Source organism: Ranitomeya variabilis, chromosome 1, assembly GCF_051348905.1.
Source record: "Ranitomeya variabilis isolate aRanVar5 chromosome 1, aRanVar5.hap1, whole genome shotgun sequence".
In the NCBI taxonomy this organism is placed as follows: domain Eukaryota; kingdom Metazoa; phylum Chordata; class Amphibia; order Anura; family Dendrobatidae; genus Ranitomeya; species Ranitomeya variabilis.
Genome location: NC_135232.1, coordinates 443,258,641 through 443,280,135, shown reverse-complemented (window position 1 = coordinate 443,280,135; position 21,495 = coordinate 443,258,641). Strand labels below are relative to the sequence as shown.

At 42.4% G+C, this 21,495-nt stretch overlaps 1 protein-coding gene across 3 annotated transcripts in view; it reads left to right on the top strand.

Moving 5' to 3' along the window:
- The window catches only part of FOCAD (focadhesin), a 426,882-nt gene that overhangs the window by 337,310 nt on the left and 68,077 nt on the right, over nucleotides 1–21,495 (top strand). For all 3 annotated transcript variants that reach the window (XM_077249466.1, XM_077249485.1, XM_077249475.1), the window contains one exon: nucleotides 15,395–15,511. In XM_077249466.1, coding sequence (XP_077105581.1) covers nucleotides 15,395–15,511 — 117 coding nt within the window. The remainder of the gene's footprint in view (nucleotides 1–15,394; nucleotides 15,512–21,495) is intronic.

Here is a 21,495-nt window from a genome sequence, read left to right as displayed (position 1 = left end):
GCGAGAAGAGCTACGCCATCGTTGAGAAGGAGTGTCTAGCCATAAAATGGGCCATGAATACATTGAGGTATTATCTACTTGGCCGGAGGTTCAAACTTGTGTCCGAGCATGTCCCTCTGATATGGTTAAGGGAGAAAAAGGGCGAGAACGCCCGGGTAACTAGGTGGTTTTTAGGCCTCCAGGATTTCAAGTTCCATGTAGAACACAGGCACGTGAATGCAGATTCTCCCGAATTCCTTGTTTCGTGTCTGAAGGTGCCAAATCCCTGGGGTTTGGGCAGAGGGGGGGAATATGTGACAGGATCACTGGCACGGTATGTGAGGGTAGATATGTGTCACGGAGATTGCTTTCCTCCGTGATCTAGAATCCCATAAGTTTATTTTCAGCATGATATAACTGAAGGAGTTAAGCGGCCATTAGTGATGAGCGAATATACTCGTTACTCGAGATTTCCCGAGTACGCTCGGGTGTCCTCCGAGTATTTGTAAGTACTCGGAGATTTAGTTTTTCTCACCTCAGCTGAATGATTTACATCTGTTAGCCAGCTTGATTACATGTGGGGATTCCCTAGCAACCAGGCAACCCTCACATGTACTTATGCTGGCTAACAGATATAAGCCATTCAGCTGCGGCGATGAAAACTAAATCTCCGAGCACTAAAAAATACTCGTCGGACACCCGAGCGTGCTCAGGAAATCTTAAGTAACGAGTATATTCGCTCATCACTGGCGGCCATGTTATGGGCAGGTTTTTAGGGGAGTAGGTAAGAAATGGCCTACTCACCATATCTCCACCTCAAGGGGGAAATAAAAGTTCAGCTACTTTTTCTTTTTTCTGTTTTGTGTTGTGTAGACGCAAGGAAGCCTCTAGGCTGACACTCCTGTGAGAGCTGCCATATACATTGGCCAAGAAGTGCTGGGTAGGACTGTTTATGAACTTTTTATTTCCTCTTGAGCCAGACAGGCTGTTTTTCTGTTACCATTTTGGGTTTATGATACAATACACACCCAGCGACTTTAACCCCACGTGTGCCTGTGTCTACCTCGAGGAGCAGCTAAGTGAGCCGACCTTCCACAAGTTGTAATTTATTTTTTTTCATAACATACTTTACTGTTCTGCAATGAAAGTTATTACATGCTGCAGCTGATTAACCCCTTAACGACCGCCGATACGCCTTTTAACGGTGGCAGTTAAGGGTACTTAAACCACAGCGCCGTTAACTCCTCTGTGACCTTAGACGTACTATCCCATCGAGGGGACCTGGGCCTATCTGACCCTCGACGGGATAGTACGTCATAGCCGATCGGCCGCGCTCACGGGGGGAGCGCGGCCGATCGCGGCCGGGTGTCAGCTGCATATCGCAGCTGACATCCGGCACTATGTGCCAGGAGCGGTCACGGACCGGATCAAACATGATCGCGGTGTACCGGCGGTATAGGGAAGCATCGCGCAGGGAGGGGGCTCCCTGCGGGCTTCCCTGAGACCCCCGGAGCAACGCGATGTGATCGCGTTGCTCCGAGGGTCTCCTACCTCCCTCCTCGCCGCAGGTCCCGGATCCAAGATGGCCGCGGCATCCGGGTCCTGCAGGGAGGGAGGTGGCTTACCGAGTGTCTGCTCAGAGCAGACACTTGGTAAGCCTGCAGCCCTGCACAGCAGATCGTCGATCTGACAGAGTGCTGTGCACACTGTCAGATCAATGATCTGTAATGTCCCCCCCTGGGACAAAGTAAAAAAGAAAAAAAAAATTTCCCCACATGTGTGTAAAAAAAAAATAAAAAAAATATCCTAAATAAAGAAAAAAAATATATATATTATTCCCATAAATACATTTCTTTAGCTAAATAAAATAAAAAAAACAATAAAAGTACACATATTTAGTATCGCCGCGTCCGTAACGACCCAACCTATAAAACTGCCCCACTAGCTAACCCCTTCAGTAAACACCGTAAGAAAAAAAAAAAAAGAGGCAAAAAACGCTTTATTATCATACCGCCGAACAAAAAGTGGAATAACACGCGATCAAAAAGACTGATATAAATAACCATGGTACCGCTGAAAACGTCATCTTGTCCCGCAAAAAACGAGCCGCCACACAGCATCATCAGCAAAAAAATAAAAAAGTTATAGTCCTGAGAATAAAGCGATACCAAAATAATTATTTTTTCTATAAAATAGTTTTTATCGTATAAAAGCGCCAAAACATAAAAAAGAGATATAAATGAGATCGCTGTAATCGTACTGACCCGATGAATAAAACTGCTTTATCAATTTTACCAAACGCGGAACGGTATAAACGCCTCCCCCAAAAGAAATTAATGAATAGCTGGTTTTTGATCACTCTGCCTCACAAAAATCGGAATAAAAAGCGACCAAATAATGTCATGTGTCCGAAAATGTTACCAATAAAAGCGTCAACTCGTCCCGCAAAAAACAAGATCTCACATGACTCTGTGGACTCAAAAATGGAAAAATTACAGCTCTCAAAATGTGGTAACGCAAAAAATATTTTTTGCAATGAAAAGCGTCTTTCAGTGTGTGACGGCTGCCAATCATAAAAACCCGCTAAAAAACCCGCTATAAAAGTAAATCAAACCCCCCTTCATCACCCCCTTAGTTAGGGAAAAATAAAAAAATTAAAAAATGTATTTATTTCCATTTTCCCATTAGGGTTAGAGCTAGAGTTAGGACTAGAGTTAGGGCTACGGTTAGGGTTAGGGCAAGGGTTAGGGTTAGGGCTAGGGTTGGGGTTAGGGCTAGGGTTGGGGCTAGGGTTAGGGCTAGGGTTAGGGCTAGGGTTAGGGCTAGTGTTACGGCTAGTGTTAGGGCTAGTGATAGGGCTAGGGTTATTGCTAGGGTTAGGGCTAGGGTTGGGGCTAGGGTTGGGGCTAGGGTTGGGGCTAGGGTTAGGGCTAGTGTTACGGCTAGTGTTAGGGCTAGTGATAGGGCTAGGGTTATTGCTAGGGTTAGGGCTAGGGTTATGGCTAGGGTTGGGGCTAGGGTTGTGGCTACAGTTAGGGTTGGGGCTAAAGATAGGGTTAGGGTTTGGATTACATTTACGGTTGGGAATAGGGTTGGGTGTGTCTGGGTTAGAGGAGTGGTTAGGGTTACTGTTGGGATTAGGGTAAGGGGTGTGTTTGGATTAGGGTTTCAGTTATAATTGGGGGGTTTCCACTGTTTAGGCACATCAGGGGCTCTCCAAACGGGACATGGCATCCGATCTGAATTCCAGCCAATTCTGCGTTGAAAAAGGAAAACAGTGCTGCTTCCCTTCAGAGCTCTCCCGTGTGCCCAAACAGGGGTTTACCCCAACATATGGGGTATCAGCGTACTCAGGACAAATTGGACATCATCTTTTGGGGTCCAATTTCTCCTGCTACCCTTGGGAAAATACAAAACTGGGGGCCAAAAAATAAGTTTTGTGGGAAAAAAAGGATTTTTTATTTTCACGGCTCTGCGTTGTAAACTGTAGTGAAACACTTGGGGGTTCAAAGTTCTCACAACACATCTAGATAAGTTCCATGGGGGGTCTAGTTTCCAATATGGGGTCACTTGTGGGGGGTTTGTACTTTTTGGGTACATCAGGGGCTCTGCAAATGCAACGTGACGCCTGCAGACCAATCCATTTAAGTCTGCATTCCAAATGGCGCTCCTTCCCTTCCGAGCTGTCATGCGCCCAAACAGTGGTTCCCCCCACATATGGGGTATCCGCGTACTCAGGACAAATTGGACAACAACTTTTGGGGTCCAATTTATCCTGATACCCTTGTGAAAATACAAAACTGGGGCTAAAATCATTTTTGTGAAAAAAAAAAAGGAATTTTTATTTTCACGGCTCTGCGTTATAAACTGTAGTGAAACACTTGGGGGTTCAAAGTTCTCACAACACATCTAGATAAGTTCCTTAGGGGGTCTACTTTCCAAAATGGTGTCACTTGTGGGGGTTTTTAATGTTTAGGCACATCAGGGGCTCTCCAAACGCAACATGGCATCCCATCTTAATTCCAGTCAATTTTGCATTGAAAAGTAAAATAGCGCTCCTTCCCTTCCGAGCTCTGCTATGCGCCCAAACAGTGCTTTACCCCCACATATGGGGTATCGTCGTACTCAGGACAAATTGCACAACAACTTTTGTGGTCTAATTTCTTCTCTTACCCTTGGGGAAATAAAAAAAGGGGGCGAAAAGATCATTTTTGTGAAAAAATATGATTTTGTATTTTTACGGCTCTGCATTATAAACTTCTGTGAAGCACTTGTTGGGTCAAAGTGCTCAACACACATCTAGATAAGTTCCTTAAGGGGTCTACTTTCCAAAATGGTGTCACTTGTGGGGGGTTTCAATGTTTAGGCACATCAGGGGCTCTCCAAACGCAACATGGCGTCCCATCTCAATTCCAGTCAATTTTGCATTGAAAAGTCAAATGGCGCTCCTTCCCTTCCGAGCTCTGCCCTGCGCCCAAACAATGGTTTACACCCACATATGGGGTATCAGCGTACTCAGGACAAATTGCACAACAATTTTTGAGGTCCAATTTCTTCTCTTACCCTTGGGAAAATAAAAAATTGGGGCGAAAAGATCATTTTTGTGAAAAAATATGATTTTTTATTTTTACGGCTCTGCATTATAAACTTCTGTGAAGCACTTGTTGGGTCAAAGTGCTCACCACACATCTAGATAGGTTCCTTAGGGGGTCTACTTTCCAAAATGGTGTCACTTGTGGAGGGTTTCAATGTTTAGGCACATCAGGGGCTCTCCAAATGCAACATGGCGTCCCATCTTAATTCCAGTCAATTTTGCATTGAAAAGTCAAATGGCGATCCTTCCCTTCCAAGCTCTGCCATGCGCCCAAACAATGGTTTACACCCACATATGGGGTATCAGCGTACTCAGGACAAATTGTACAACAAATTTTGGGGTCTATTTTCTCCTGTTACTCTTGGTAAAATAAAACAAATTGGAGCTGAAATAAATTTTGTGTGAAAAAAAGTTAAATGTTTATTTTTATTTAAACATTCCAAAAATTCCTGTGAAACACCTGAAGGGTTAATAAACTTCTTGAAAGTGGTTGTGAGTACCTTGAGGGGTGCAGTTTTTAGAATGGTGTCACACTTGGGTATTTTCTATCATTTAGACCCCTCAAAATGACTTCAAAAGAGATGTGGTCCCTAAAAAAAAAATGGTGTTGTAAAAATGAGAAATTGCTGGTCAACTTTTAACCCTTATAACTCCGTCACAAAAAAATATTTTGGTTCCAAAATTGTGCTGATGTAAAGTAGACATGTGGGAAATGTTACTTATTAAGTATTTTGCATGACATATGTCTGTGATTTAAGGGCATAAAAATTCAAAGTTGGAAAATTGCAAAATTTTCAAATTTTTCGCCAAATATTCGTTTTTTTTTTACAAATAAACGCAAGTTATATCAAAGAAATTTTACCACTATCATGAAGTACAATATGTCACGAGAAAACAATGTCAGAATCGCCAAGATCCATTGAAGCGTTCCAGAGTTATAACCTCATAAAGGGACAGTGGTCAGAATTGTAAAAATTGGCCCGGTCATTAACGTGCAAACCACCCTTGGGGGTGAAGGGGTTAATTAACGGCGCTGTGGAAAAAGTGAATAGCGCTCCCCAGAGTCGGATTTTCTCTGGGGTCTCGGTTGCCGGGGGTAGCCGAGACCCTAGAGAACATGATTCGGGGGGGGTTTTACCGACCCCCGGGTTGCGATCGCTGATAATTAACCGTTTACCGGCGGTCGCAAAAAAAAACCCGCGATTTCCCATTTAATTTCTCTGTCCTCCGATGTGATCGCACATCAGAGGACAGAGAAATGGAGTCCCCGATCGCCCCCTGATACTCACCCATCTCCCCCGGTGCTCCTCGTGGCTCCCGATGGGCGCCGCCATCTTGTTTCGGCCAAAAAATGGCGGGCGCATGCGCAGTGAAGATCTTTGGGGTCTCGGCTGCTGGGGGTAGCCGAGAACCCAAAGAACATGATCGGGGTCGGTTTTTACCGACCCCTGCTTTGCGATCGCCGGTAATTAACTGTTTACCGGCGGCCGCAAAAAAAAAAAAAGTGATGTCATTCTCTGTCCTCTGATATGATCGCACATCAGAGGACAGAGAAATAGGGGGATTCGGGGACCCTGTTATACTTATCGGTGTCCCTGGGTCCTCCTGCATCCCCTCCTGGCTGCCGGCTTCATCCGGTAAGAAAATGGTGGGCACATGCACAGTGCGCCTGCCATGATCTGCCGGCCGGCAGCTAGAAGAGTTAGGCCTAGGGTTAGGCTTAGGGCTAGGGTTAGGGCTAGGTTTAGGGTTGGGGCTAAAGTTAGGGTTAGAGTTGGGATTAGGGTTAGGGTTTGGATTAGGGTTGGTGTTAGGGTTAGGGTTGGCATTAGGGTTACGTTTGGGATTAGGGTTAGGTTTGGGATTAGGGCTAAGTTTAGGGTTTGGATTAGGGTTAGGGGTATATTGGGATTAGGGTTAGGTTTGAGGTTAGGGTTGAGATTAGGATTAGGGGTGTGTTGGGATTTTGATTAGGGTTATGGTTAGGGTTGGGATTAGGGTTGTTTTGGGGTTAGAGTTGTGATTATGGTTAGGGTTGTGATTAGGATTATGGATCGGGTTGGGATGTGTTGGAGTTAGAATTGGGGGGGTTTCCACTGTTTAGGTACATCAGGGGGTCGCCAAACGCGACAGCCAATCTTGCGCTCAAAAAGTCAAATGGTGCTCCCTCCATTCTGAGCTCTGCCGTGCGCCCAAACAGTGGTTTACCCCCACATATCGGGCATCAGCATACTCGGGACAAATTGGACAACGACTTTTGGGGTCCAATTCCTCCTGTTACCCTTGTGAAAATAAAAACTTGGGGGCTAAAAAATCTTTTTTGTGGAAAAAAATTTTATTTTTTATTTTCACAACTCTGCATTATAAACTTCTGTGAAGCACTTGAGCAATCAAAGTTCTCACCACACATCTAGATAAGTTCCTTGGGGGGTCTAATTTCTAAAATGGGGTCACTTGTTGGGGGTTTCTACTGTTTAGGTACATCAAGGGCTCTGCAAACGCAATATAACGCCCGCAGACCATTCTATCAAAGTCTGCATTCCAAAACGGCGCTCCTTCCCTTCCGAGCTCTGCCGTGCGCCCAAACAGTGGTCCCCCCACACATGGGGTATCACCATACTCAGGATAAATTGCACGATAAATTTTGGAGTCCAAAAAAGTGAAAGTAAAAATTTGGGGGTGAAAAGATCATTTTTGTGGAAAAATATGATTTTTTTTATTTTCATGGCTCTACATTATAAACTTCTGTGAAGCAGTTGGGGGTTCATAGTGCTCGCCACACATCTGGATAAGCTCTTGGGGGGGGTCTAGTTTCCAAAATTGGGTCACTTGTGGGGGGTTTCTACTGTTTAGGTACATCAGGAGCTCTGCAAATGCAACATGACGCTTGCAGACGATCCCATCAAAGTCTTCATTCCAAGCGGCGCTCCTTCCCTTCCGAGCCCCTATGTGTGCCAAACAGTGGTCCCCCCCACATATGGGGTATTAGCGTACTCAGGACAAACTGGTTAACATATTTTGGGGTCCAATGTCTCCTTTTACCCTTGAGAAAATAAAAAAATGCAGGCTAAAAAATCATTTTTGAGGAAAAAAGAAAGGATTTTTTATTTTCACGGCTCTACTTTATTAATTTCTGTGAAGCACTTGGGGGTTCAAAGTGCTCACCACACATCTAGATAAGTTCCTTAATGGTCTAGTTTCCAAAATGGTGTCACTTGTGGGGAGTTTCCACTGTTTAGGCACATCAGGGGCTCTCCAAACGCGACATGGCGTCCTATCTCAATTCCAGACAATTCTGCATTGAAAAAGTCAAACGGAACTCCTTCTCTTCCAAGCTCTGCCATACGCCCAAACTGTGGTTTACCCCACATATGGGGTATCAGCGTACTCAGGACAAATTTCACAACAACTTTCGTGGTTCATTTTCTCTTTTTACACTTGTGAAAATAAAAAAAATTGGTTCTGAAGTAAAATGTTTGCAAAAAAAAGTTAAATGTTCATTTTTTCTTTCCACATTGTTTCAGTTCCTGTGAAGCACGTAAAGGGTTAATAAACTTATTGAATGTGGTTTTGAGCACCTTGAGGGTGCAGTTTTTAGAATGGTGTCACACTTGGTTATTTTCTATCGTATAGACCCCTCAAAATGACTTCAAATGTGATGTGGTCCCTAAAAAAAAATGGTGTTGTAAAAATGAGAAATTTCTGGTCAACTTTTAACCCTTATAACTCCCTAACCCAAAAAAAATTTGTTTCCAAAATTGTGCTGATGTAAAGTAGACATGTGGGAAATGTTATTTATTAACTGTTTTTTGTGACATATCTCTCTGATTTAAGGGCAAAAAATACAAAGTTTGAAAATTGCAAAATTTTAAACATTTTCGCCATATTTCCATTTTTTTCATAAATAATCGCAAGTAATATTGAAGAAATGTTACCACTAACATGAAGTACAATATGTCACGAAAAAACAAACTTAGAATCAGCGGGATCTGTTAAAGCGTTCCAGCGTTATGTCACCTCATAAAGTGACAGTGGTCAGAATTGTAAAAATTGGCTCGGTCATTAAGTACCAAATTGGCTCTGTCACTAAGGGGTTAAAATAATAAATACAAAAAGTTACATTAAAACCAAGCACACTGTTGTTTTTCTTGTGAAATTCTCAATAAGTTTGATGTGTTACATGACCCTCATCCCATTGGAAAAAATAAAGTTGGATCCAAAGTGGCCGACTTCAAAATGGCCACCATGGTCACCACCCATCTTGAAAAGTTTTCCCCCTCCCATATACTAATGCGCCACAAACAGGAAGTTGATATCACCAACCATTCCCATTTTATTTAGGTGTATCCATATACATGGCCCACCCTGTATATCAGTCAGATAGTGTAACTAGCTACTGTCCAGTGTGGCTGTAAAATTTACCTTCCAGCACTTTTTTATTTTTTTTGAACATTACTGAGGTCCACAAAGAAAGCCAGCACTGCTTCTATCATGCTCCATGCACGAGTATAGCGTTCTAATTAATATTTTTTCACTAGCTAAATGTGAAAAAGCCTGCTGTATCCCACATTTTAGCTAGTTAGCTAGGTGGTTGTATATCGGTCAGATAGTGTAGCTAGCTAGTGTCCAGTGTGGCTGTTAAATTTACCTTCCAGCATACTTTTTGTTGTTGTCATTACTGAGGTCCACAGACAAAGCCAGCAGGGCACATGTCCTACACATGCACTGCTTCTGTTGTGCTCCATGCACGAGTATAGCATTCTAATTAATATTTTTTCACAAGCTAAATGTGAAACAGGCTGCTGTATCCCACCTTGTCATTTAGTGCTGTGGTGATATAAAACTGTCTGCATACCTAAGGCACATTAAAAAAGTTATAATTTTTTCTGTTGCTAAGTGTGAAATAGCCTGCTGTATCCCACCTTGTCATTAATGCTGTGGTGATAGAAACCTGTCTGCAGACCTAAGGCACATAAAAAAAATAGAATTTTTCAGTTGCAAAAAGTTAGATAACCCGCCCTATCACACTTTGCCTTTTGGTTGGGTTGAAATTAAGTGTGTTATAGAGGACTGATCCAAAGGCCACAAAAGTTCTTCTGTTATTAACGTCATACAATAAGGGACCTGACTTTAAAATAGTTTGTAGCATCTAGTGTGTTATAGAGGCCTGGTCCAGAGGCCACAAAATCTTTTTCTGTTATTAATGTCATACAATAGGGGACCTGACTTTCAAATTGTTTGTAGCATAACTTCTTTGTCATACAGGCCTCATCCACACTCAAACAATTCTTTTTTTCTGTGACTAACTCGATACAGCACGTTATATTTCAACTTGGAATTTACTGTCACTGAAATTCAGCTGTTTGCAGAGGTGGTGCAGAGTTTGAAATCTAATTTTTCGTTGCTAATACTGTGCTCTTACCACACTATCTGAGCAACATGACTGGGAAAAAGCGAGGCCGTGTTGGAAGGGGAGTTAGGCTTGGGGTTCAAGGTGTGGGGTAGGTGGTAATGTTTGTGAAAGCACTAGTGAAGCAACATCACATCCTATGCAAAGACAGCTGACAACTAATGTTACTGGACAGACGATACCACTACAATTCTTAGGCAGACGCAAAGCGTTACGCCTTGTTGATGATGCCCAGAAACCGCATGTTCTTGAGTGGATGGCAAGCACCACTTCAAGTGGCCTCTCCTCCTCTTCCTTCACCTCAACATCACACCCAGTACAGTCCATAGAGGTGGCACCCAAATTCTCTTTGCTCCCCCCGTGTCCCAACTATCCAACCATTCAACTGACTTAACAGAACCACAGATGGATGAGTCTGAAGAGTTGTTTACACATTCTATGCCATGTTCATTAGAAGTGTACTCAAAAGCCTTGCAACAGGAGGAAATCTGCACCGATGCCCAAATTTTTTTTTTAGCTTGGGTCCGAACAGCATCCTGACCCTCGTCAGCAGATGTTAACCCCTGGAAGGGGAGGTGATCCTGATGACACTCAGATATCTGAGGCTCATGCATACTGTACTGTGCTGTCAGGGCAAGAGGATGAGGAGGGTGACTCTAAGGGTAAGGAACGTGATAACACAGAGGATGATGATGAGGTGTTAGATCCCAGTTGGTGTGAACATAGAGGCACACAACTAAGTAGGTCATCAGCGTCTGTGGGACTGCAGCTCGCAGGGGTGGCAAGGGTTGCCTAGCCTGGGCCTATTTTGACACTGCAAAGGATGAGCCAACTCACGTAATCTGACAGCTTTGCAAAAAAAAAAAAAAACTGAGTCGAGGTGAAAAGTGCAATAATTTGACTACTACATGTATGAACCTTCACATGCGGAATTAACATGCTTTGCTGTGGGAATCCCACTGCGCAAAAATGCGGACCGCCAAACCTCAACAACCACCAGCCACCCCATCAATCACATCTGCTGCTTTTTCCTCCTCTGTTACCGTGCCAACTATTGAGACGCAGGTCTTCAAACGCAGAACATCAGGTTCTTTACCTGCTCCAGTCACACAGATTGAGAGCTCGCCTTCTGCTGTAACGGAAACAGACATGCCTGCTGTTTTTGACCGATCTCAGAGAACGAGCACACCACAACATCCACCATAACATCTCCGTCTGCACCTCTCACGGTCCATCAGTTTGCCCGGTTCACCGTCCTCCGCCCTCTCTCAGCACTGCAGCCAGCCCACGGTTCTGCAGTTGTGGTCACGTAAAAGATTGTTTCCTCCTATGCAGGACAAAGCTAAGAGGTTGAATTCCACTATCTCCAATCTGTTGGCCACGGAAATGCTGCCTTTCCGCCTGGTAGATACAGACGGTTTCCGAACGCTGATGGCTGTCACAGTCCCCCAGTACCAATTACCCAGTCGCCATTACTCTTCTAATAAAGCTGTGCCTCCGCTACACCAGCATGTCACAGAGAGCACCCATTCCTTGACATAATCTCTGTCTGCCAGGGTGCATTTCACCACAGACACTTGGATGAGTAAGCATGGCCAAAGGCATTATATCTCACTGACTGGGCACTGGGTGACTCTGGTGGCTGTGGGGGACAGGCGCTGCTCCACAATCTGGGAATCCCAAAGGCTTGCAGGACAAACCTCTACATTTAACACCTCCACTGCTTTTGCCTCCTCCATAGTTAGTGCTGACGATGCAGTCATCAGCATCACTATTCCGGTCATCTGTATGCTGGAGCAGACTTTGAATAGCCTGCGGGAGGAGATGGTGGTCCCAGAAGCAGAGGAGAATGCGAAAGGGATAACATTGTCTCTAAGTTCAAGATTGTCGTCACCCAGGCGGGTGCCAAAGGAGGGTGTACTATTGCGATCGAGGGGGGTGGTGATAGCAAACTGTTATCGAAGGTGCAAGATCTGAGGAACAAATGGAGGAGGAGGTGGTGATGGGAGAGCAACTGTCGGATGAAGATGATAATCCTCCCCTCTCTGTTGTTCATGCTGTTGTTCATGCTAGCTACCAACACAGCATGGTCTTGGACCTCATGGTAGAGCCCGACATATGAGTGCCTTCTTGCTGCACTATCTGCAACATGATCCCCGTTTAGTTATGATTAGGTATAATGCTGACAACTAGGTTGCCATTCTGTTAGATCCACATTATAAAGCAAAATTTTGCCAGATGATTCCCGCCCTAGAAAGGGACCCGCAAATGCTGGAGTATCGAAACACGCTTTTACACAACCTTAAGAGAGCTTCTCCCCAAGACAGCAGTGAAGCACACAGTTCGCATCGCAGCTCTACACTTACATCCTCCGGCACATCAATTCATCAACGCCAAAACATTAGCAGCAGCGATAGTGGAAGTAGAAGAAGCAAGTTCTGTGATTCCTTTGACAATTTTTTTTAGACCAACTTGTGCACCAGCACAGCAGAGTCCAAGTCTTACACGTGGTGAACGAATGGAAAGGATGGTGCAAGAGTGTCTAGAACTGAATATAAATACCATCAGGGAGGGTTTGGACCCTTTAACATTTTGGTCTTCCAAAATGGATGAGTGGCCTGAGTTCGCCTCACATGCCTTGGAGGTTTTATCTTTCTTGGCAGCCAGCGTTCTCTCAGAACATGTCTTCAGCGCTGCTGGTGGTGTCCCAACGGATAAGCACAGCTGGCTGTCCCCTGAAAGTGTAGACTGCCTAACTTTCATCAAAATGAACAAGTCATGGATCTCCAAGGACTTTTCCACCCCAATCGCAGACTGTACAGACTACGTATATTGCATTTTTTACTGTGATGCATTAATGTAATGTAACTGCACTCTGTGATATCTTTAGTGTGGCTTCTGTGCCTACTGTGGCTGCTGCTGCTGATAGCACAAATTTGTGGAAATGTGAACAGTCGTGGTTGATATACATCTGCTGGGTTAGCTGCAGTGGAAGAAGTCCCAATTATAATATTTCTATTCTCGTGACAGTTATTCCACTTCGGTGGTCTCAGACCCTCATTTTTGGAAATGTGAACACTCCTGGTTGGGTGTCCATCTGCTGTATTGGGTGTAGTGGAAGATCTGTCAGGCCCTATTATACTATTTCTTCTGTGGTGAAATTGATGCCACTTTGGTGGTGTCTGCCAATAATTTTTGGAAATGTGAACACTCCTGGTTGGGTCTCCTTAATGTGTGTTGCCTGTAGCAGTAGGCCTCCGACACCATCAGGCCTCCACTCCCTTGGACTAAACTACCCGTATTACTATCCTTAAATTTTTCTGACAATGGTAGTCTACAAAACTGATACTTGTGCCACCTGAGTGTGGCTCAGCATGAAAGCAGGTAAAGGTGTTGCATGTGGTATCAGGGCTCCCAGCAAAGGGGGCCTACACCGATCCCTCACCCACCTCGTCTTACTGTGACGTTTAATTGAAAGCTGTAAATGCTGTCCCTGACCCCGATACCTCATACCTGGCTGATTGCTGCAGTTTCATGCTAAAACTTGAACTGTGGGTGAATTGAGGCCACTTTCCTGATGTCTGTCCCTCATTTGAAGTGTTTTGTCAGCATTTGGGGCCATTATAAGGTGTTGTGCATGTTTTTTTTTGCCTGTCATTGAGCCGTATGGCGTTCGGTTATGTTCGGCGAATATTCGATGAATTTATCGGCGATTATTTGACGAATTAATCAGCGAATATTGCAAATTCGGAAATCATAATCTGAACCGAACATTGAAATATTCGCTCATCTCTACTCAGAAATGCCATCCTTTAACTAGTTTGAATTGTGCAATTGTCATCCACAGACCGTGTAATTTTGAATTATGTACTAAAATGGAAAATCTTCTATAGTGAAACCTAGCCACAGGCTGGGCTTCATCAGTGCAGTAGCATAGCAGTTACTCTTGGGTGCTGCCTGTATAACACAGCCGGCATCAATGCTATATTTAATGAGAACAGCTCCTAAGTGGTAAAATCCATTGTAAATATTTGGCAGATGTCACAAGGATAAATGAGAATATAAAAAGTCAACTGTCTTCAAAAACCAATTAGGCTTGATAGTTATTCTGCCACCGATGTACGTGAGTGAGATGATGTGTCTGAGGGATGTGAACACGGTTCTCTGTATAAGCAATAGCAGATAGCATTAACTCGCTAACTTGTGCTACAATTCCTGATGAGCAGAACGTGATTAGTCCGGGAGGATGATGCAATGATGAATTCAATAGATTTTATTCACAGTACCGAGATGAGGTGAGATATCAGGGAAGGTTAAGGGATGAAGTTGGGGTACAGAGTTAGTACTGCAAGTTAGAAGCACAAAGTTAGAAGTAACAAGAAAATCCTTTCTCCAGTCCTGAAGCATGTGCTGTCCAAGATGGCACTGACCAAGAAGAAGGAAGTGAGATAAGGATAGGAGGAGTTGCAGAAAGAAAGGTATTATGGGTAGAGCCCCCATTAATAATACATGAACAACATAATATAACAACGGCCAATAGATGGCAGCACAGTACAACAAATAATATAGATTAAATTAACCCATATACATTATGTAATGGCTGAAAGTCTTTGCAAAAGATCAGCTAACAGCACAATAGTGTTCTTCAAGCTTTTGAGACACAAAGTCTGTTAAAGTTTGGCAGAGAAATGAGTTGCTCATATTTTGCTGGTCAACTACATCTTCAGTAGTGAATAATCGAGAACGCAGTGTTTGCTCAAAATAGCTGCTGAGGGCTTCCATGCTCCCCAATGCCGACAGATCCTACCATTTCCTCTTCCAGCATTCCTGGTTACATTGAGGTTAACAGTAGTGCTGAAGGAAGGTATTAAAGAAAATGGGAAGTATGGCCTAGATACGTTGATTTTCACATGGAGAGTTTCATACTTCTTCATGCATCAGAAGTGTCTGACAAGTGGCGTCCACCTCCAACCCTGACTGGAGTAAGATTTCTGGTGTAGGGAACGCCACAACTCGTCATGGATTAGACAAGTTGTGGTGTCACACCCTCATCCCGCCCCAGTTTCATGCATTTCACTATCAAGAAAACCCCAAAAGTCACAAGTTTTTGGCGCAACTCCGGGTTGCGCCAAAATTTAGCAACTTTTGAAAGCAATTTTCTCCAGAATTCCTTCCATCCACAATTCAATGTGTACATACCCTAAAAGATTGTGTATAGTCACTATTTGATGAAATTACTATAAAATCACCATTTCGTGAAATGGCTAACATGTTTTGCACATGTATAGTGTTCTCTGAAAAGTTTGGGACATGTTTTCCTACGCAGGCCAAAGGTTTCGCTAAACATTGCCCCATATAATGTGTATGTACATTTGTTATATTCTGTGAATTTTTCTGATTCTCTACTGCAGATTGGACCTGACATTTTGCCGACCAACGCATGGCTGGTAATGGTGCTCGATACCTTGCTGAGTATTGTCAACAGTCAATACCATCCCAAGGGCAGAATCTTTCCTTGGTTCCAACATGTAAGTTTGATGTAAAAGTATGTATATTACATTTTACAATGTCTCTAAAATTACAGCGCAATCTTGGGGTTTGACCACTTATTGTCAGTAGCCAGTCCTAATATGTTTTTCCACTTATATTTTAAAGGATTATTCCTATCTTGTCCAAGCAGGTTATACCTTCATCTCGTGGCTGCTGTGTAAGGAAAGGTGGCCACTGTTTGTGATCCTTTCTATTATTTTCTATTGGAGTTCCAAAAACAGCTCAGCACTGTTTGATTGGCTGTTTTCATATGTCCCCATTGTGGTTAATAAAGAGGGCTGTGCTATAGAGGCATAAGATGGATAGGTGTGGAGTCACACATTTAGGGCATAAATGCCAGGAAACAGTCATTGTAATGCCCTGCAGCTCTCCTAATGGATACATAGCTTGTCTCCTTTCCTGATTAGATGCAATTTTGTTTTACTAGGCAATTCAAGCAAAAATATACAGGCAAGTAGATGTGTTCAGTCCTATTTTGGTTACTAATACTATGAAACAAGGACACGAGTTTGCCGATGGCTATTGCTTGTTTAGTAGGCCGAAAAGAACTCCTATTTATAATAGTGAAAGATGTAACACTAAAAAATAGGCTCACTCATGGCTGTTTAGTGCCTTGAACGAAGATCTATTCATGAACTAATATAGAATCAGATTTTTTTATTTTTGGGAATTGGCCTTGGTGCTTCTCTACATGAAGATATTATGCTGCTTTTGAGATTTAGATCAAATAAGTCAGACTGATCTTGTTGATCCTGTAAATCCTGCCTAGAAAAATCTCTATTAAAGGTGTTTTCACATTTAGGTTTGTATTCTCTGTTGGCCGGTGATGTGTTAAGGTAATAAGATCAGATAGCATTCACTTTCCCCAGGTGCAGCAGTTGTGACATCACGACTGCAGCGCACATTACCGCTAAAGCCAGTTACTGAGTTCCGCTTCTTGCGCTGTCAACTTTGGAACAGCCGCTGAGCTCAGCGTTTGGGTGCACTGTAGTCATGACATCACCATTTCAGCCTGTACACACAGATTAGAACAGAGTGCCGGCACTGGACCTGGGGAGGGTGAGTACCAACTGATGGTGCTCAGATGCTACAGAGGCAAAGCGTTGTCTAATAATGCACAGTATGTGAGGAGGCTGCTGGTCCACATTTGTTTGGGCTGCGGTGCTTAGGCCAACAGCTCCATTTTTCCAGTTGCCCGCCCTGTAATCCTTCCGTAGACTCCATGCAGCATTCACTACTGAACAATGCAGCACACACCCCACTGAATTGCTTTCATCAGGCTGTTCCTTGTGGGCTGGATTAGTTCCTCTCCTTTTTATGATGAATGCAGGAGTAGCAGTGTCTCCTGTGTGATGTATTCAGAGCGCTTGCCAGTAACCATGTCATAATTACCACCTAACATCACACGTCTCACCAAAGAGAAGCCGTTCCAGTCATCACATTATGGGTGAGTTATCCAAATATGGCGGGATAATAACTAAGGTGATCACTTTGTATGACCCGCAAATGATATTATAAATATCCAAGTGGCCCTTGTAGAATGAAAGTTCTCCACCACTGAGTTAGACTAAGTACATGGTCAAATAGGGCACTTAGCCCCTGTGAAAAGCCTACCATTGGTGTAATATACACTGCCCGTAATGTGCTTAGAAAGCAGTGTGTCCAATATGGAAGGAGGGTGCCCTCTTGGCATGGCCTAACATTCCTTTGGTTTAACGCACTTTTCTGCCCCTAATTTTCTATGCTTTGCCACCTCCGTGTAAGTTGATAGACAGCGCTCGCTTGGCACTGCATGTAAAGGAAGATCCGGCTTGTGAGCACACCGTTTTACTCCATGGGTGAGTATGGCCTTCTGTCCTCTACACTGCGGCTGCTTGCTACATTTGCATACGGGACAAATTTTTATGTGCATCAATGGCAACATTTATTTCACCAAAGGAATGATTATTATAGGGGATGAGTTCCTTATTTGACCATGTGAGTAATTTAAATAGTGTTTCTGGGGTGATGATATCCCTTTAAGGAGCACAATAGCTGTAGGATATCTGTTGTGCTGGATTATCACACAGTTATTGCAAAGTATATAATGTTTACTTGGAGGATTGTTCTACATCCCAAAAGTCTGCCCAAAAGGCTAATTTATAGCAAACATATAACCGTATATGCATAACGATTGGGAGGTGTGTATACTGACATGTCGGTCTTGTTTTTTTCTGCTTCTGAGTACATGTCTAGCATTACATATCAATAATCATACATATTTACTATATTTTCACTCGCAAAACGGCACAGAAGGCTTTTTTTCGCCTTCCAATTTGCTAGGCATCAATTATATTTTAAAAACTTACACTCTACCTTTGACGCCTTACTTGATGCCCTGCCAAGTCGTGAAGTTTGGTTTGTAGAAAATGAGCTGGCAGCTTTCCATTAGGCCCTGGTGGGAGAACGTAGGAGCAGATGGCTTGTTTCCTATAGGGGGTTAATTCATTTTAATGAACGATACCAAGACATAAATAACAAGAAAGACAGGTCCCAGGATACATTGCTTCAAATGCAGCAAAACACCGAGCACTGAGAGGGTTATATTCCATGCAGTCAGCATATTTAGTCCTATGTTACATTTACTTCCATTCAAGGCCTCAGTTGCTTTCAACATATTTCTTTGCAAAATAAAATAGGGGAGAAGCCAGCGCTGCTGATGGTCAGAACGCAATACATAAAGTGCACATGCACATACTGATTTCTAACTGTATTTCAAAATGAGACATTTGGCAAACAATTGATCAATTAATATGTGCATATGCACTTTATGTATTGCCTTCTGACCATAAGCAGCGCTGGCTTCTCCCCTTTTTTATATTTTTTTGCAGTTAATCTCTGTGAAGTAACTAAGGCCTTACATAAGATGTCATATGTAAGGATATGTGTGATATTTGTATGCACGGATATGTGCGATATCATATGTAAAGACTTGTCATCTTTATATGAAAGGATATGTGTGATAATTAAGTAAAATTATATGTGTGATATCATTTGTAAGGCTATGTGTGATATTGTATGTAAGAATATATGTGATATCATATGGTAAGGATATGTGTGATTTCATATGTAAGGCTGTGTGTGATACATGGTAAGGATAGGTGTGATATTGTATGTAAAGATGTGTGATATTGTATGTAAGGCTATGTGTGATATCATGTGTAAGGCTCTGTGATATCATATGTAAGGCTATGCGTGATTGCATATGTAAGGCTCTGTGTGATATATAGTATGTAAGGCTCTGTGATATCATGTATAAGGCTACTATGAGTGATATATGTAAGGCTGTGTGTGATATTGTATGTAAGGATATGTGTGATTATATGTAAGGCTATGTGTGATATCATATGTACGGTTCTGTGTGATATATTGTATGCAAGGCTATGTGTGATATCATATGTAAGGCTCTGTGTGATATCATATGTAAGGATCTGTGTGATATCATATGTAAGGCTCTGTGTGATATCATATGTAAGGATCTGTGTGATATCATATGTAAGGATCTGTGAGATATCATATGTAAGGATCTGTGTGATATCATATGTAAGGCTCTGTGTGATATACAGTATGTAAGGCTCTGTGTGATATCATATGTAAGGCTCTGTGTGATATCATATGTAAGGATCTGTGTGATATCATATGTAAGGCTCTGTGTGATATCATATGTAAGGATCTGTGTGATATCATATGTAAGGATCTGTGAGATATCATATGTAAGGATCTGTGTGATATCATATGTAAGGCTCTGTGTGATATACAGTATGTAAGGCTCTGTGTGATATCATATGTAAGGCTCTGTGTGACATCATATGTAAGGCTCTGTGTGATATCATATGTACGGCTCTGTGTGATATCATGTACGGCTCTGTGTGACATCATGTACGGCTCTGTGTGATATCATATGTAAGGCTCTGTGTGATATACAATATGTAAGGCTCTGTGTGATATCATATGTAAGGCTCTGTGTGATATAATATGTAAGGCTCTGTGTGATATCATATGTAAGGCTCTGTGTGATATACAATATGTAAGGCTCTGTGTGATATCATATGTAAGGCTCTGTGTGATATAATATGTAAGGCTCTGTGTGATATAATATGTAGGGCTCTGTGTGATATCATATGTACGGCTGTGTGTGATATCATATGTAAGGCTCTGTGTGACATCATGTACGGCTCTGTCTGATATCATATGTAAGGATCTGTGTGATATCATATGTACGGCTCTGTGTGATATACAGTATGTAAGGCTCTGTGTGATATCATATGTAAGGCTCTATGTGATATGATATGTAAGGCTATGTGTGATATCATATGTACGGCTCTGTGTGATATCATATGTAAGGCTCTGTGTGATACACAGCTCTGGCAAAAATTAAGAGACCACCACATCAAAACCCTGTCATGGCCAGCCCAATCTCCAGACCTGAACCCCATTGCAAACCTCTGGAATGTAATCAAGTGGATGATGGATAGTCACAAGCCATCAAACAAAGAAGAACTGCTTACATTTTTGTGCCAGAAGCAGTGTGAAAGACTGGTGGAGAGCATGCCAAGATGCATGAAAGCTGTGATTAAAAATCATGGTTGTTCCACAAAATATTGATTTCTGAACTCTTCCTGAATTAAAACATTAGTATTGTTGTTTCTTAATGATTATGAACTTGTTTTCTTTGCATTATTTGAGGTCTGAAAGCACTGTTTTTTTAAAATTTTGACCATTTTTCTTTGTCAGAAAAAAAATACAAAATTTATTGCTTGGAAATTCGTAGACATGTTGTCAGAAGTTTATAGAATTAAAGTACAGTTTACATTTTACTTAAAAATATACCTATAAAGAGAAAAATCAGACAAACTGAACATTTTGCAGTGGTCTCTTCATTTTTGCCAGAGCTGTATGTACGGCTCTGTGTGATATCATGTGTACGGCTTAGTGTGATATCATATGTAAGGCTCTGTGCGATATAATATGTAAGTCTCTGATATATGTAAGGCTCTGTGATATATGTAAGGCTATGTGTGATATCATATGTACGGCTCTGTGTGATATATGTACGGCTCTGTGTGATATCATATGTAAGGCTCTGAGTGATATCTTATGTAAGGCTCTGTGTGATATCATATGTAAGGCTCTCTGAAATTATATGTACGGCTCTGTGTGATATATGTAAGGCTCTGTGTGATATCATATGTAAGGCTCTGAGTGATATCTTATGTAAGGCTCTGTGTGATATCATATGTAAGGCTCTGTGTGCTGTCATATGTAAGGCTGTGTGTGATATCATATGTAAGGCTGTGTGATATCACATGTAAGGCTCTGCATTCATATGTAAGGCTCTGTGGGATATACAGTATGTAAGGCTATGTGTGATATCATATGTAAGGCTATGTGTGATCATATGTAAGGCTATGTGTGATATCATATGTACGACTCTGTGTGATATGTACGGCTCTGTGATATATGTAAGGCTCTGTGATATATGTAAGGCTATGTGTGATATCAAATGTATGGCTCTGTGTGATATCGTATGTACGGCTCTATGTGATATCGTATGTAAGACTGTGTGATATCATATGTATGGCACTATGTAATATCATATGTAAGGCTCTGTGTGATGTATGTATGGCTCTGTGTGATATATGTAAGGCTCTATGTGATATCATATGTAAGGCTTTGTGTGATATCATATGTAAGGCTCGATGTGATATCATGTAAGGCTCTGTGTGATATATGTAAGGCTCTGTGATATCATATGTACGGCTCTGTGTGATGTATGTAAGGCTCTGTGTGATATCATATGTATGGCTCTGTGTGATATCATATGTAAGGCTTTGTGTGATATCATATGTAAGGCTCGATGTGATATCATATGTAAGGCTTTGTGTGATATCATATGTAAGGCTCGATGTGATATCATGTAAGG